The 15559-nt window shown below is 29.8% G+C and overlaps 2 protein-coding genes across 2 annotated transcripts; both read right to left on the reverse strand.

The window, feature by feature from the left end:
* Positions 1–2858: 2858 nt before the first annotated feature.
* On the reverse strand, positions 2859–4664 carry LOC106364534 (cysteine-rich receptor-like protein kinase 45). Its single transcript, XM_048740812.1, has 5 exons — positions 4407–4664; positions 4059–4296; positions 3876–3975; positions 3451–3489; positions 2859–3376 (listed from the first exon to the last, which is right to left on the reverse strand). Exons 1-5 carry the CDS (start codon positions 4438–4440, stop codon positions 3047–3049), a joined length of 741 nt encoding a protein of 246 aa, XP_048596769.1. The 5' UTR covers positions 4441–4664; the 3' UTR covers positions 2859–3046.
* A 2873-nt stretch (positions 4665–7537) lies between these two features.
* Positions 7538–12253, reverse strand: LOC106367018 (agamous-like MADS-box protein AGL14). The gene is made up of 8 exons (XM_048740813.1): positions 11925–12253; positions 11486–11689; positions 8922–9000; positions 8635–8696; positions 8425–8524; positions 8139–8180; positions 7990–8031; positions 7538–7856 (listed from the first exon to the last, which is right to left on the reverse strand). Exons 2-8 carry the CDS (start codon positions 11668–11670, stop codon positions 7704–7706), a joined length of 663 nt encoding a protein of 220 aa, XP_048596770.1. The 5' UTR covers positions 11671–11689; positions 11925–12253; the 3' UTR covers positions 7538–7703.
* Between the last annotated feature and the right edge of the window lie 3306 nt (positions 12254–15559).

The following is a 15559-nucleotide window of genomic DNA, read 5'->3' on the forward strand; positions in this document are numbered from 1 at the left end:
TTATTACTAACAAAATCACCTCAGACATAGAGACATCTGGTATTATGGTTTGTTGCTCAAAATATTCAAACTGAAGTTGTAGCAGTTCGAGAAATTCGCTCTGCTTCCAAATCTTGGCAACGTCCTCCTCTCTCTTGTGGCTAAAATGCAATATTGGAGTATTATGGGACAAGAATAAAAACGTTCCTAGTGGTTCTTGTGTCCTTAAGAATGGTGTTGGAACCGTCTTGCTCCATAGTCGGAGATCTTCAGGTAATGCGTGTGGCTTTTGCAGTAGAAGACTCTTTCCTTTGTAGGTGCTGTCATTAGTCCTCCTGCTTTGCCCTCCTTCAAATACTATTCCAAACTCATCCTTAATTTTTTTGTCTAAGCTTCCTCATTAGAGACTTGAGCATGCTCTTAGATCCTCTAACTTAGGAGTTCATCTCATTGCTATAAGTGACTAGGGAGGATTGATGGCGATCATATATCGCTTCAAGCTTCCCATCTTGGCTTAAAGATCTCTTTGTCCGTGAAGGTGGCTAAGCCACTCTGTATTTTTTTGGAGTGGTTTCATGCATCTTTAACTCTTTTTATATCTTTGAACCCTTGTGGATGTTCATGTTAATATATATTCTTCAGATGAAAAAGGAAGCTAATGTTCACGGGAGTTTAATGACCGTGGGGCCTTTAACTCTCCACCATTATGAGAATTTTGTTTCTGGTTAGATAAATGAGTGAGCTAGTTAACAAAACTTAAGAATAATATAAGATTTTCACTTGAAAAAAGTATGTAACATAAGGTAAGTGTAGATACAATGTTAGAAATTGTTTGGAGTTTTTTGTGGGTTCACCCTAAGTTCACCAACCTATAGTTGCCACCTCATATTTAGTTTTTTTTTAAAACAAAAAAATAAAATAACAAGAATTTGTATTCTCTTTTTGAAATAAAAAATAAAAAAATAGCAGTAGCTGTAAAAAGAGATTTTTTTCTAGTATAGTTAAAGTCGTCACCAAAATCCTAAACACTAAATTATAAATCATTTGGTAAATTCTAAAATTTTGGATAAATCTTGAACTCTAAATCCTAAACGCTGTCATCAAAACTCTAAACCTAGATCCTAAATCCTAAGGTTTAGGATTTACCCAACGGTTTAAGGGTTTATCCACCGATTTATGGTTTAGTGTTTAACATTTAGTGTTTTGCTTACGATGTTAACAATGTTAAAAAAAGTTCTGGCAGCTAGTACTATTTTATATATTTTTACCTTTCTATTTTGAAAATATAACTTGACAAATTTTTATTATTTTGTTTCTTTTTTTAAAAAATGAATATAAACTGGCAAACTATTATTGGTTAGAGGGTTTGAATCCAAGAAAACTCAAGTTTTGTGAGTGTAATTCTTTCTTTAAAATTTGGATGTGTAATAAATTTAAAATATGCTAGAGCTTGAACTCTGCATCCATACGGGTGTCTGTTTTAATAAAATAGGCAGATAAATTCTTCACAATACAAAAATGTAATGGTTGCACAAACATGCATTTATACGGTGTTTGTTTGATTTGTAATATATAATATTTGTGATTGATCAATGATTTTTAATTGTGTGTAATTCGTTGACTTCTCATATTGCGGTTGAATACAAAACAAATCAAATAATATGTTATACAACATATTTGTCAATTAATATTTTTAACTATATTAACCATTTTTGATGTATTTATTTATAAGTTAAAGCGCTAATTATTATGTTTATGTATGCTAATATATATATTTACAAAATTAAATGTATTTATGCTTAATAATATAGACATGTCTCTAAATTTTTAATATGCCAGATAAATTTCACTTCTATGTTTATTTTTTGAGAAAATATTAAATTAAAATCTAGTTGTAATTTAAATAATCTAACCAAATAGATTATTTATGTTAATTAATTAAGTTTGGTAAGTTAGATAGAGAAGAATCTAACAAAATAAATTATTTATGGTTGATTAATTAATAATTATTAATTTATTGGCACAAATTGTAATTATTGTGATGAAATAAAGGTTGTTTCTAAAAAGTACTTCAATTTTAATAATATAGACTAGAGATTGACCCGTACACCCGCGAAGATATTTATTCTTACATTTTTATACATTGATATTTTTTTCATAATTAGTGTTATATATTTTAGATGAGTCGTAATATAACTAATTGTATTCAAAAGATCTGAACCAAATAGGATAATATAGTTATTTTTGGTACAAATATCTGAACTCGTTTCAGATGCATTTGTTATTTAGATATTTTTAGGTTCCTATACATCAGAACCGAACTCATCCAAACCCAGAAGGACCCAACTCAAAACCCATACATAAATTATAATATTCAAGTGGATCTAATTTCAGAAAAAAACGATATCCGAAAAGAACAATCCGTACCTAAATGGATAGGCAATGTTCATGCCAAACTGATTTTATAAACTAATAAAAATGACTTTTTCTATGTGTTTGACTAAATTAAGTGAAATAGAAAGAATTTTTTATTTAGTAAAATAATTATATGGAGTAAAAAATTAATTGTCAATAAATATAATAAATTTTTATTATTATGGTAATATAATTAATGATGTGATATATTGGTAATGTAATATAATTAATGAAATCGAACCGAGTGAAATATGGAAAGACAATTAATGAAATTCATATAAGAACTCTATACTTTCTTTATACTGCTATAGTTCTCATTTATACTACTATTTATGTTTTCAAATAGTACTAAAAAAACTATTTCAGTTTTAATAATATATATATATATTTAGTCAACTGGTCTGGTATTATGATGCATTAAGATGTTTTACGAATGAACAAACTGATAAAATATTATCCAAATGTAGTACCCATGCAAAAACTGAATTTATAAACATATAGAATGTAGATATTGAATCAAATATCTAGATATGGATTCTATTTGTTTTATAAGAGTAAGCCATATATCAATTTCATTATAAACTCTCAACAAAGAAATAAAAAGAGAATTCATCAAGTAGAGCTAAATTCATTCCACGACACTTAAGTCTCCTTAACGTGGAGACACGGGTGACATAGGAGAGCCATATCCGGGAGATGGCGACAATAACCAATTTGTTTCTCTCTCTTCAAGAGACATATTATCAATTGTTTCTCCCTCTACAAGAGACTGATCACCAATTCTTGGTTCAGGTAAAGGAGTAGAGAAATAGCTAAACCAATGAAGAACTTCATCTAAACTCGGCCTTGTATTGAGATCGACACAGAGCAGAGCAATGTGAATGTATCTCAATATTTCGCTTACTGAATCTTCTCTTTCTTCTTTTATCATGACTTCATCGATCATATTGATGGCTTCTCCTCTGGTCCAGCATCTCAGAGCCTATAAGACCAAAACAAATACGTTTAAGGGAGCATTTAACAACCATATACACGTTTGCTTTGTTATAAACTCACATATTGGATTAGAGTTTCTTCGTTCGAACTATGAATGCTGTTAGATTCGGGTTTATTATGGGCTTCCAACTTAAAACCAATTGGCAATTAGTAGATTGGTCCTAACCCTTTATATAGTAGTAGATTAATTCTTATATATCCGATGTGGGATGTTTCTCATCAATACCCTCCCTCACGCTCAGACATCTAGGTCTGAAGCGTGGACAATGTGGGAATAACATCCACAGAGGGTCCAACATCGGTACAGTAGTAGTAGTAAATTAGGTCAAAGGATCTTATCGCTCTGATACCATGTTAGATTCGGGTTTATTATGGGCTTCCAACTCAAAACCAATTGGCAATTAGTGGATTGGTCCTAACCCTTTATATAGTAGTAGATTAATTCTTATATATCCGGTGTGGGATGTTTCTCATCAATAAATGCTTCTTCTGGCTATGATCGTCAAGATGGTAACCCCAAAGGTATAGACATCAGTTATGGTAGAAAAACGCAAGGTTTGGTGGAAATGTAGATCTATATATCCACTGTGAACATTTCCAAAATATATCCACTGTCAACTATTTTGAGAGATTTGTTCCTTAAAATATGTTAATCAACAAACACTTACGCAGCATCGAAAAGTCTAGTTGATTTTGCTTCGTTTTGGCCATCTTGAATCAGCCTCGCCACTTCAAACCCTGTGATTTTTGGTTGAAAATCTTCATCCAAAAGAATGTTACTAGGTTTAATGTCGAGGTGAACAATCTGCAATCCAGATTCTTCATGAAGGTAGTGTAACCCTCGAGCTACGCCTACGACAATGTTTCTACGCACATCCCAACTTAGCTGAGAAGCTCTAAATGGGTCTGAAACAATTTAAAAAAAAAAAAGAGTAATGATTCGCTGGTGGTTGAAAGTTTGAAACTATCCAAGATTGGGCGTATAAGATGGAAAAGATAGTTCAGTTGTGACTAACCGAATATAAAATGATCAAGGCTTGAATTAGGCATGAACTCATAAACAAGAAAATGTTGGTCTTTTTTAGAGCAGAAACCAAGAAGATGGATCAGATTCTTGTGCCTGAGCTTTCGCAAAAGATTGATTTCATTAAGAAACTCTCTGTCATTTCTAGTGCAAGGTATCTTGACTGCTATTTCTTGGGAAAAGTGCCAATTTCGACCCCAACTATTTCAGTCGTGCCAAATACGACCCGAACAATTGATCAGTGCCAAATACGATCTCAACTCAATTATAATTCAAAAAAACTACCCAAACTTCTTAAAACGTGCCTAAATCTACATTGACTCTAACAGAAGTTAGTCAACCGTTAACAAAATAAAACGACGTCGTTTTGATATACGAGGAAAAGTGCCAATTTCGACCCCAACACTCTAAGTCGTGCCAAATAAGACCCGAACAAATGGTCAGTGCAAAAAACGACCTCAACTCAATTATAATTTAAGAAAAAATATCCAATTTTTCTAAAACGTGTCTAAATCTACATTAACTCTAACAGAAGTTAATTAACCTTTAACAAAGATAAGACGACGTTGTTTTGATATATGTATTTTTTAAAAAAAATATGTTCATTTCGGGACTCAAATCCGTGTTGGGATATCCTTTCAAAAGGGCACACTAACAACTAGACTAAAATAAAATTTTGAAATATTATCACAAATTGAAATTTTCCATTATATAAAATACTATTCTTCTTCATCTTATCCAATTTAAAACTTTGGTGATTGCTTTATATATTTTAGTTATTGTTTAATTTGTCTAATATTTTGTACAACATATCTTAGTGAAAGAAAGGTAAAAGGCCTCTTAATATTTTTGAACAAAATATCAAAATATATAATATCAACTTTGGAAACTAAAAAAATTCCCACTTAATTTTAAAAATTAAAAATAATTTATATAAGAAAATTGTATAAATAAATTCAAAGTTTTAAGCATATTTAAGATCGTATAATAATAAATATTTTATTATTTATATTTTAGTAAGATATAATTTTATTAAAGATATGATAAATAAGAAAAACATGTTAATGTATTTATATAAATCCGAAAAAATTGTCACCAAAATTTTAAATTGGATAAGATGAAGAATAATAGTAGTTTATATAATTTCAAATTTGTAATAGTATTTAAAAAAATTACTTTTATCTAGTTGTTAGTGTGCCCATTTAAAAAGGTATCACAACATGGTTTGAGTTCAGGAATGAACATATTTTTTTAAAAAAAAAAGATATATATATATTTATATATATGTATATATAAACAATGTCTTCTTATCTTGTTAACGGTTGAATAACTTCTGTTAGAGTCAATGTAGATTTATGCACCTTTTAAGAAGTTCAGGTAGTTTTTCTTAAATTATACTTAAGTTGAGGCCGGTTTTGGCACTGCCCATTTGTTCGGGTCCTATTTAGCACGACTGAGAGTGTTGGGGTCGAAATTGACACTTTTCCTCGTATATCAAAACGACGTCGTTTTATCTTGTTAACGATTGACTAACTTTTGTTAGAGTCAATGTAAATTTAAGCACGTTTTAAGAAGTTCGGGTAGTTTTTTCAAATTATAATTGAGTTGAGGTCGTATTTGACACTGATCAATTGTTCGGGTCGTATTTGGCACGATTGAAATAGTTGGGGTCGAAATTAGCACTTTTCCCGCTATTTCTTGTCCGCTTTGAAGCTTACCCTGAAAATTTTAAAATTAAATTTTCCCATGTTTTTTATTTATTATTATATAACTCATGTGGAAGGATCTATTAAAGATTAGGGACACAACCTTGTAAAGAGAGCCACAACGGCTACGACCAATCAGGTCCGAGAACTCATTAGTTGCACCTCTAATGGTGTCAAAGTCGTATTCGAAAACTGCAGAATTTAGCAGAGTTAAAGTAAGAATAAATATCTATGGGGTTTTTGAGTCAGATTTGAGGAGGATAAATTGAGAAGAAACTGAAGACTTACTGCTTATGGAATCTGTATACTTTTTCTTTCTTCTTCTGAAAAGGGTATCAAGAAAAGAAGTAACAGCCATGGAGAAGAAGAAGGCGAAGAGGACGACAGTGTTTGTCTGGAGCTTCTCAGCAAACAAGCTATGGAAAACTTATTGGAGGGGATTTTTTTTTTCTTAACGGTTGACTTTGACTGTTGACTTCTGTTGTTCATTTTAGCTTATCTTCTTTATTTGATTTGTCGTACCAACTAGAATTTTAAGACATTGTTGGTTTAGTTAGTCATTATATGGCATTTTGTTTCTCTTAAACAGATATATATACCTTGTTCTATAGTGTTGGGATCTATTTTAGTCTTTTTAGAAAAATTAGTTTGCAGAACTATATCATCCAGAATTCTTTTTTTCTTTCTATACTTGTGCTATTAGTTTTTTTTTTGGGTAAGAGTTTCAGCAAAATATTAGAAAAGAGGACGAAAGTTACATAAAAATAAAGGATGTTTCGGAGGTCTTTCCATATGGGGAATGAGGGAGCTGGGAAGTCAATCAGTGAATCAACTGTAATGTATATTTTCGTGGCCAATGGGACAAGAACAAAGATTATCTTTCTTTGTTTGCCCATACATTTTCCTGGTTTATAAAGTTACCAAATTAAAAGCAATTTAATTTAATTTCGATTTATATGATTGAGGATCATCTTTTATTTTATTAGTGAAATATATAACATGTTTTAGAGGAATTTTTTGTGTGTGTCAACTAATGTAGAGGAGTTTAAAAGGATTCAAACCGATATTTTAAATCTAACACTCCATATTAATCTTATGCCATCATATGCTCAATCTCCATAACGTGAAGAAGTGGGCAACATAACAGAGCTATATCCGGAAGATAGAGACGGCGATCAGGACATATTTGTTTCTGCCTCTGCAAGAGATCGATCACCAATTGTTGGTTCAGGTAAAGGAGTAGAGAGACTAAACCAATGAAACTTTTATTCAGCGGTTTGAATTTGTCTACTTTGACCGTCGACCATGTCCAATTAGTTGACATTTGTCTTCTACGATATCGCAGTGGCGTGGCTTACCAATCAGAACCATTATATACCATATATAACATTACTTTTATATAAAAATAGAAGAACTATAAAGGAAGACATTCAGAAGTTGTTTGGATTTTCAAAGATGTTATTGGATACAAAAGAAGAAAAAAAAACTATTACATTAACCTCATTTTTCTTCTAGAAAGGAGAAGACATCATGTTTAAAGTAGTGTGATCATATATTTTTTGAGGTGAATGTATAAACATGTATTAATTTGGAGGAAACTTTTTGGAGTGTCGGATCGGAGGAGGTCCAATCAACAAATCAGTCACCACTTCCATTTCACTCTCCTCTGTGTCCAAGTCTTCTGATGTTGTTGTTGATGATGTTCTTGGTATTATTCCTCCTCTTCCCATCTCATACTTTTTTTTAATTCAATTTCAAATTAATACTCTCGTATAAAAAGAGTAGATAATTTCATAATGATAGAGCAATAGAGAACAAATCAATCCGTTGTAAAATATAGAGAAGCCATGTGTTAGAATCAATTTATACCTTCTCCGTCAGCATTTTGTTTTCTGCAGTAAGGTTCCTCTCCTAAAATATTGAAAAGGAACCAGAAAATGGTTAAATTAGAAGACACAACTAGTACCTGATTTTTTTTATCAAAATGAAAAAAAAAGCTAGAGGTTTATGAGTTTTACCTTTTCTTTCAACTTGTCCAGTTCTTCACGCAGTAATTGGTACTGCAATTAAGAAATAAAATAGCTGGATAAATTCCTTAAACAGTTTATAAGAATATGGTCATCTTCTAAATATGGTCCTATGGTTATTACCTTGAATATATGTAATCAATCGACCCAACCACAACGTCATACTCTTAAATGTCGACAAAGTAACAATAACTCTCTTTTTTTGTGTGTCTAAAGTAACAATAACTCTTATTCATCTTCATCTGTCAAAGTAAATGATCAGAGATATATAAGTTACCTTTTTGGCTCTTATTTTGGTTAAGCTTCGCTCCAACTGGTTTTCCAATTGTTGTAACTCCTCAATAGAAGATGCGTCAAGTCCTTCTCCCAGAAATTTTCTGTAATTGTTTTTTTTTAACAAACATGACAATGTTAAATATTTTGCAAATAGACAGTTACAATGTCTAATTTTTCATTGAAGAAAACTAAATATTTAGGATTCAAAAACCGTTTTGAAATCTCAAGTTGTTCGATCTTTCTCGCTAAGCCATAGGTTTCGCCTTTTGCTTGCTGTAAACAGGTTTGGTCATGTCAATATAACACACATAAAATCTATAAGAAAAAAGAGAAGATTTTATTAAATAAAACAATCTTTGAGCCAAAATTGTAAGAATATAATGATACAAATTTACGACTCACGTTAATAGGTAAAGAATATAATTAAAAAAAGAATATAAGTTTTAGATTTTTCTTTTTTGCCAAGCAAGTACATACACGATAACGGCGGTAAACTACCTGTGAATTATCCTCTCTCTTATGGTTAGAGCCAAGATCATGTACTCGTTTTTGATATCGTTCTACTGTTTTTGTTATACTGAAATTTCAAAAAGTCAAAATTCAATTCAATCTTACAAACAAAAGAAATCAAATCAAAGCGAATTAATGAGAACCAAAAAGATGAGGTATAGGTTTTTCAGCAAACGCAAATAAAATGTACAATTATATCTGTCATTTATATATATATTTTTTAAGAAACATCACCACTTACACTTATATATAGACTAATATCTGAGCTAATAAAATTTGTTATCAGTCACCTGCTAAAATTCTAGAATAATGAAAAAAAATCCTCAATAGTTATATAAATGATAAAATAAGAAAATATAATTACCGATATTTAGTCATGTGAATATGGCCTAATTATGTAATAAAAAAAATGTTAACTATATATGTACGTGGTTAAGCACCTAGTTAATTGTGATTACCCATCTCGGCTTTATTATATAGAAACACTTATCAATTGTTTTTTGTCTAACAAAGTACGAACACATCATTAAGATAACACACATAATTAGCACACAGTATCATTTCCTATAATTTATAAGTACGCAAAAATAAAAAAAAATAGAAGAAGCATGGAAAGAATCAACGTATTCTGATCTAGTCACATGCCGATGACTCCTTCAGTATCTGTCATCACTGAGATAAAGGCCTTTGTACTATGTGGGTTAAAAGTGTAGCAAATGCCTCTTTCTTGCCAGCATATACGTTATATGATACATGCATCTACTATATGCACACACAATCAAAACTAGTGTACCATACAAATAGTTATATTAGAGCATCTCTAACATTACTATATTTTTACTCTTAAATAAAATTTAGAATAAAAATTTTCCAAATTCTATTTTATTTTTTTATTTTATAATAAGGTAAAAATAAATTTATTCTATAAATAGAGTAATTCATTTATTTATTTTTCATCACTCAATTTTTTTAATTTAAAATAGAGTATCATTGAGTATAACTCAACTTTATTATAAAATTAATTTATTTTAAAGAAAAAGATAGAATAATTCATTGGAAATGGTGTTATAAATCTAACTGATGACGGTGGACGTTAGAGCTATGTGTCTACCTGTAACTATAGTCCGAGAAAATAAATCGGCCGTATGATGATTATTTCTATGAAAAGAATGTTGTTTTGGAATTTCAAATCTCAAATTGTCAAGCCTAAAAAAAAAACAGTATTTATCAGCTATTTTTCTTAATATATAAAAGTTTCCTTAAAACATTAGCCGTTTTTTATCAGTTACGTACCATTTGATACTTTGTATTTACATAATGTAATCAAGCATCAATCGATATATACATCCATGATCATTCTTAGCTGTTTATCAAATTATGTACACAGATGAGTTTAGAAAGAAATTGTTTCAAAATGTATATACAGTCACTCACGTAATATGTGCACATACGTGATAATTCGTAGTGCAATACTCTTTGTGTTTCATGAAGAGTGTCATTTTGATATTTTTACATAAATTTAAAAAATAACTAAAATGCATTTATGTATTTATTAATTGCATCTATTTAACCAATAATTATTAATGCATTTTGTAATTAATATTAAGTCTAAATAAGTATAAATTACATTAAAATTCTAAGATAACACTCTTTGTATAACAATAAAACTTGTCAAAATGACACTCTTTGTGAAATAAAGAGAGAATTTAGCTTCACACAGTATAAACACCATTGATTGATTAATGATTCACACAATACAACCCAAAAAACATACATATATAGTAGTCTAATACCATATTCAGTCTGACCATATTCTTACTTAAAAAAATATATTTGCAAGCACATACTAATTCAAATTTACATAGACAGTACATGTGCTTAAATATGTATATGTTGCACAAAAAAAAGATATATATATGTATGTGTGTGTGTCTGTGTGGGCGCATGCGTTTGTAAATTTTACCTGCATATTGTGTAAATACACACACGCAAGCACAATAGCACATATACATGGGGAGACACACCTCTAAATAAGGAAATATTGTTTTTTCCAAATCTGGTTGATAGAAACCAAGCGAAAATAGAATCTAGCTAGGCATCTAGTTCATATGAGACTTTTTTGCCTTATTCAGTAAGAACACTATGTGCTCAAACTTACTGTTACGTATGCAGATTTAACTACTTGAATATGAATTTTTTTGGCTCTTCTTTGTCAAAAGTGATTACTTTAAGTGGCATTTGCAAGGAAACCGATTACCCATGTGCGAACCACGTTTTTACCAATGTCTTGGCTTTCATTTTTTCTGATATATCTGAATTTTGTTCTCTCTAAAATTAAGAATTTTCATTTTAGCACACATAAACAAAGCTATACCCAGTCGACTGATCTACTAACTAGAAACAAAAAAAGAAGTGGAGAATCATAAAAGAAAAACAACTATTTTTTAAAAAAACAAGTAATTATGGATTCGAATAAAACGCCTAGTTAAGGATTCATGAGAAATCTACATATCATGATGCATAGATCGATATACAGCGAATGCGTAACATACCTGGAGGAGCTAGAAAACTCATAGAGTTTTCCTCTAGGAGAGAAGATAACTAGGGCAACTTCGGCATCACAAAGGACTGATAATTCAAAGGCTTTCTTCAAAAGTCCATTTCTTCTCTTGGAGAAAGTCACTTGCCTGCTCGTCGCGTTCTCTATCCTCTTCATCTCCGTCTTTCCCCTCACCATTCTTCTATGTTAATTAACCCTAATTTACAATCAACACAATGACTTGATTTTGATCTCTCTTCCCATGAGAATCAAATGACTAAAATCTCAACCTAAGTACTTGATTACAGTAAAAAAAATGAAATTACCCATGAAACGAAACTATATGAAATACATTTTATTGAAATTTAAATTGAGATCAAGAACAATTCTGACCAACAATGTGAATAGAAGAGATCAATAACAAATTTAGACCAGATTTGAGGAACGTTTACCCTTTTTGCTATTGTGTATTTCTTTGATTGATTTGTATCTCTAGAGAGAGAGATGAGGGAGAGAAACGGGATTGAGTATTTGGGAGATGAGGGAGAGAAACGGGGATTGAGTATTTGGGAAGAGACGGCAAGAGAGAAGTGGAATATTATAGGAAACCCTAAATTTATAAAATTAGGAGACTAACAAAAACAAAATTAATAAAGAAAGTAAGATTTTTTTTGATGCTTGAACTGATAATATTATTATCTTTGAGGGGAAATCATCTATCTTTTGCCATTTATTCTCAATGCCTATGATACCATCTATAACCCTAGACCAAAGTGCTTAATTAATTAAAGTATACATTGGTATACTTACATTATATAGAGAGCATCACACGATATCCGTTCTTCTTTTGGTAAAATGTGATATTGTAAGGGCAAAAAACATTGGTGGAGAATAAATTCCAATGCCCTGGTTAGTTTAATCATTCTATGACGATAACTTATGATTTTTCTTTGTCCTAAGAATCGCAAATTGTTTTTTGGCATATAATAAATAATTTAAAAGATGAAAAATGAAATGAAATTAGACATTAGTTAAGATCAACATCGTTTATAGTTTGTTCTTAAGAATAAAAGTATGAAAGTTAACTCTGTACAAGCTCGAAGGGCTAATAATTGTAATTAATTCGAGTGATTAAAGTATCTTTCTAACTGTCTACGTTATCACTTACCTCATCACTGCAATCAGAAGACAACCTGAATTTAAAGTTAAGCGGTTAAGATCATGACACGTATATATTATACCGACAACCTATAGATCCGGTGTCTGTGAAAGTGAGTTAGACAAATGCACTTGTAGACAGGCAGCAACCCTGTCGGTTGCCAGCTCCTCACGGACAAAAATCTTCACAGTCGCCGTTTCATCTCCGTTACTTAAAAACCATTTGGAAGTTTTTTTTGTTTGGTAAAATTGTTTTAGGACATTGGTGTCTATATAAACTAAAGGGTATAATATATTCTAATAAACACAGCAATAGTAGAAATTTATAAGTAGATATGAAATTTGAATGTCACTTTTAATATCACTTTCTATAAAATATACTATAATTACATAATTTTATTTATGTTTATGTTTGGATATGTGACTGTATATGTCTTAGTCTAACTCTGTTCCAAACTTCCAATCATAATTAGTTTCATCTTGACATGTGTAGTTATGAATTTATTTTTGATAAATATGTGTAGTATTGAATGGTAACACAATTTTAGTTGTCTTTTTGATTGGTAACATAAAAGAATAGTGGATTAGTGAAATACGTTAGGATTTGGATTTCAAATCTGTAAGGAAACGAGTAAGATAAGAAAGTAAATAATATATACGATTTATAATGGGGTTTTGTTAATGTGAGAGTTGTTTTTATCTTCCATTCTTAATATTGTCAAAATGCTGAAGTTTAGAATTATCTTTGTTTCTTTTTGATTTACAAAATACAAAACAATGCTCATAAATAGGTAAGTGCAAACCCTAGGACTTTTATAGATCATGGTCATGCTGAGTTGTCCGGTTCATATAGTGTGTTCCTATGTTACATGGAATCGGAGACGGATACACGAAAGAGGAATCGTATGAAAACCTAGATGAGAGATTTTTCTAAAACATTAGAAAGCAGGTACGTATTAGAAGCGTATATCCAAACACACACACACATGTATATATATAACATAAATTTATTTATAAAACTTATGACTAAATATAATAGGTTAAGATTATAACCTAATTATTTATTTTATATGATTCAAATAAAAAATATAAAAAATTATATGATTCAAATAAAAAATTACTTATTCGATTTTTTAAATAATTTTATTCCATTTAGTTAAGTTCATATTTTAATTATAAAAATATTAAGATTATAAAAATATTATAAAATAATTATTTTAATGGTTCACAAATATCTGTCACAATATATTTGAATATTTATGCAAAATGTCTTATAAAAAATATTATACACAAATATAATTTATAGTATTAGTTTTGATATTTTTTACTCTCTATATTTTAATATTATTAGTTTTGGATTTTATATAAATAAAAACATAATTTTATATTTTTACTTATTCATGACATTGAATTTTTAAAATTAAAGTGTTATTAGTAAACATAAGCATAAGCTTCCAACGTATTTTTAAATAGGTCCACAAGCTTTCGATTCCGATTCTGTTTCTGAAACGGGAAGTGATCGGCTGATGAAACTAAAGTGGTACCTATGTGTGTTTAGTAGTAAAATTTAAGATTTCCGACTCCATTCCACTATTCAAAAACATAGTTTGAAGTAAAAAACATTAATCCCACTCCAAAAAATAGAATAGTACTTTAAATTTTTTACTTATTATTATATTTTCACTTAGAAATAAATTAGAGTTCAAGTGAATGTCAACTTCCATTTTGAAGAAATAAAATAAAATAATACATTAGAGATGTTCTTAGATTCCACAAATCAACATGATATAGATAATATGAAGAAACTATCCCAAAATGCTTCTAAATAGAAGAATTCTAGTTTTACCACAAATTTGATACGACTTTTCAAATTTACTTTAAATGATAACTATTTTATAATTACTTTAAGTTTGTGATGAAAATGATAACCATTTTATAAATATTTTAAACTAGGTGGACGCCGCACGCTTTTGTGCGGGCATTAATATGATTTGTAGTTTTGATATTTACAATTTTATGATTCAACATTTGTGGTCTTATAAACATTATTTACTTTTCATTATACATTGATCTTTAAAGTTATATCATATATATATATATATGTATGCAATAAATAATTCATGCATATTGATATGTAGTATTCAGATGTTTGTATCAGATTCACTATCCACTTAGTTTGATATTTACATTTGTATGATTCATCATGAAGATCTGTTTCATTATTCGTATATTATGTATTTTGTTATACATCTTGTATGACACCCAGTATATCACGTAGAATAGGATATTACTATTCATGAAGAATTATATTATGTTTATATCATGTATGTGTATTAATATAAAGTTAATTAATCTGATATATCAAAGTTCGAGTGGTTTGATTTGTTAATTAGTCTCACAAGTGATACCGCCATGGGTCAATCTTATCACGCAAATAACTATGTCATCATGATATATATTATTAAAGTAAGAAATGATTAGATTTCAATTTACATATGTTAAATTGTAAAATCATGTACTCAACAAAACTTTCGATATGTTATATTATAAGTTAGTCTATGATAAGAAGGTTTAAAAAGGACAACCACTTCCAAAAACTGAAGTACTTAACATATATACAAACAATATGTAATCAATCATAACATCACTATTGAATAAATGTTGGATTTCGAATTTAGCACATTGTCCTCTGTCTGTGATCATGAATTTTCATGAACATTCACAAAAATTTAAATCTTTTAAGGACTATGTTAAATAGGTGCCAGTAATATTTAAATGCTTTACAATTTCATCTTGCTCGATGTAGTTTACTCGCCAGAAACACAAAGCTAAGAAGGTTTTATGGTATTTACTCACCCACCAACTTTTCATATCCAATTGTCGAGCAAGCTTTCATGAAGCTTCGCATTCCAACTCACAACCACTGTGT

The sequence above is a fragment of the Brassica napus genome, chromosome A9 (genome assembly GCF_020379485.1).
Source record: "Brassica napus cultivar Da-Ae chromosome A9, Da-Ae, whole genome shotgun sequence".
NCBI lineage: Eukaryota > Viridiplantae > Streptophyta > Magnoliopsida > Brassicales > Brassicaceae > Brassica > Brassica napus.

Coding starts and splice junctions, on each gene's coding strand:
- LOC106364534 (XM_048740812.1), bottom strand. CDS start 4,440: ATGCCTAATTCAAGCCTTGATCATTTTATATTCG. Junction 3,976..4,058: donor ACTAGACTTTTCGATGCTGC/GTAAGTGTTTGT, acceptor AAATGTTCACAG/TGGATATATAGATCTACATT. Junction 3,490..3,875: donor TGACGATCATAGCCAGAAGA/AGCATTTATTGA, acceptor CCCGAATCTAAC/AGCATTCATAGTTCGAACGA.
- LOC106367018 (XM_048740813.1), bottom strand. CDS start 11,670: ATGGTGAGGGGAAAGACGGAGATGAAGAGGATAGAGAACGCGACGAGC. Junction 9,001..11,485: donor GAGTTTTCTAGCTCCTCCAG/GTATGTTACGCA, acceptor TTGAAATTTCAG/TATAACAAAAACAGTAGAAC. Junction 8,181..8,424: donor CCAAAATAAGAGCCAAAAAG/GTAACTTATATA, acceptor TCTTAATTGCAG/TACCAATTACTGCGTGAAGA.